Source organism: Apaloderma vittatum, unplaced genomic scaffold (genome assembly GCF_000703405.1).
Source record: "Apaloderma vittatum isolate BGI_N311 unplaced genomic scaffold, ASM70340v1 scaffold22348, whole genome shotgun sequence".
In the NCBI taxonomy this organism is placed as follows: domain Eukaryota; kingdom Metazoa; phylum Chordata; class Aves; order Trogoniformes; family Trogonidae; genus Apaloderma; species Apaloderma vittatum.
The window spans coordinates 8,212-10,519 of NW_009729431.1; the positions used below are offsets into that span (position 1 = coordinate 8,212).

A 2,308-nucleotide genomic window follows, 5' to 3' on the forward strand; every position below is an offset into this window, starting at 1 on the left:
GATGGGAGCCATTCCTCTACTTGGATTCACCACTACTTTCTGTTACAAAAACACGCTCAACTATTTGTTTTCAGATCTCAAATGCCCTGTCAGTGTTTAGTAGAAACATGTCCAGGTCAAGGGTTTCCCTCGGGTGTCCTCTGGAAGAGCTTGTGAAGTGTAGAATCTGTAAATCAGCCAGAAATGATCTTTTTTTTTGTAAGATGAGTTGTATGAGGACCATCCATCGGCATTAATCTACAGGAGAGGTTGAGATGAAGTTTTCTGGGAAACTTATAGATAAAGTGTGACACAGTAGAGTCTTTTAAAGGATTCACTCAAGTCTTCACTATGTCTTGTAAGGATAAATTTGAATTTTCTCATTTGAGGAGGGGCATAAGTAGCATTTCTAGGTGGGCAAAAGTTGGTTGCAGTGATAAACAGCTGCAAACCGGGGCAAAGCCAATGTGTGAGGGTAACCCTAAAAACTGAAGGTGTTTTGGGAGATGGCAGTAAAGAGTTTTCATTATGATTGAATATTAATTAGCGACATGGCTATTAATGATGACAGTAATTAACAGAGGAAGGAAAGACTTGTCATTGTCCCCAGGGTGAGTAATCAGTCTTGGCAGGTGATAAATAATGGTTCAGCAAACTCAGCAGAAAGATAATCTGTTTGCCTCAGGACAACTGGAGAACAGCTACAACATCTTCCAGGCTCTTGGCAACGCTCAGGAATGACTTCATGTTTTTAACAGAGACAAATTAAAATCCCCGATCTCAAGTGCTGCTTGTATTCCGGAATGGCTGATCACAGGAGTTATGGCTGAGTCAATGCTTTCAGTTTACTTGCCCCTTTTAATCCTTTCTTTTTAAATCTTAGTAACAGGGGGAAGAACGACTGGGGAACCAGCTTTCAGCGCTACTTGTGTTTTTCACTGTAGTTTGAGGAAGATTGAATAGAATTGTTAAAAGAGACCTAGAGCTGGGAATGTGATCATTCTATGTAAAAGTGGAGTGGGACTTAATTCTGCATGAAATATTCCTGTATATCTGGAACGGGATTGTGCAGAATGTACTTCACCTCTCGAGCAAAGCAATGCACTACTCCAGATGATTTTCAGGTATCAGCTGTCACGTCACTTTGCAATAAGATGTCGGAGAGATCACTGAAAACCTGTAAACCGAGACTAAAATCAGGAGAAATAGTGGATGCTTTTGTTTGGGGAATAAACAGAAAAAAAACCAAGAAAGATTCTGATTTAGCTTGAACCAAGACAGCATTTTATGAGATTTGGTTTTGTTTCTAACAATACAGAAGTGCTTTGATCCGAGTCTTCTTGAAATGTGCTTGTAACCTCAAACACATTGTTCCATCTTCAGGATATTTTTGTTTTGTAAAAGCAGAGGGGAACATCCATGTTTATGAAATAGAATATTTATTAACAAACTTGTCACAGTAACGGTTACTGGCTCTGAACACCTTATCCCATATGCTGTTCAGCAAGCACTGTTCCCTAGATGTGTTCTCATCTAGCAGGTACTCTGAGACCCCTTTAGAAATCTTTTTCTGAACAAACTTACTTCTCACCAAAGAAAAAAAAAAGATGTGACTTTATTTAATATGCACCTGGCAGACAAGTAAGTGGTGGCATCGTTGCCATAGACGTTGGCTGGATATTCTACAGGGTGCTGCGTGCAGTTCTGGTGACCCCCATGCAAAGAAATGGAACTGAAATATGAAAAGTTGCTCAATGGTGAGGTAGTGGGAGAGACCATCTTAAGAGGACTTAAAAGGGTTTGGTTGGGTTAGTGAAATGAAGGTGGGGAGGCAATGTGTCAGCCCTCTGCAGAATCACGAGAAGCTATCAAGGAAGAAGAATAATTATTTCTGTTAAATGATAACACAAGTATAATATGCTATTTATATGCATTTGATGTTAATAAACTCAGGCTGGGAAATTAGACAAGAATTCCATCTATCAAAAAAATAATAAAGAGTTCTGGAATAACTTTCGAAAAAGTAGAGGGGCAACTTAAATTGCCCCAAAGTGAAGTTGGGAATTGTGGAGAGTGACCATAGAGCTCGGAATAAAAATTTGTTAAGGTCAGTCCTTTAGTGTCTGGTTCCTTGATACCTTTAAGGCAGATTGAGACAAGCCCAGCTTGTTGTTCACATCCATTTGTCCAGTATTTAAGTGAAAACAGATGCTTCTCTGGTTTTTAGGAACTCTGCTGGTTGCTTGGAGGAGACAAGTAGATTGTTTTGCTTGTCTTGGGTGAGGTGTGAGTGGGGTCATCAGGTCCTGCTGGAGGCTGACTGGAGAGG

General features: G+C 40.1%; 1 protein-coding gene across 1 annotated transcript in view; it reads left to right on the forward strand.

Moving 5' to 3' along the window:
- Positions 1–530: 530 nt before the first annotated feature.
- Positions 531–2,308, forward strand: part of RGS6 (regulator of G-protein signaling 6) — a gene marked incomplete at its 3' end in the record, with an annotated part of 57,227 nt that continues 55,449 nt past the window's right edge. The window contains exon 1 of the mRNA XM_009874441.1: positions 531–549. Within this exon, the coding sequence (XP_009872743.1) occupies positions 531–549 (19 nt within the window). The remainder of the gene's footprint in view (positions 550–2,308) is intronic.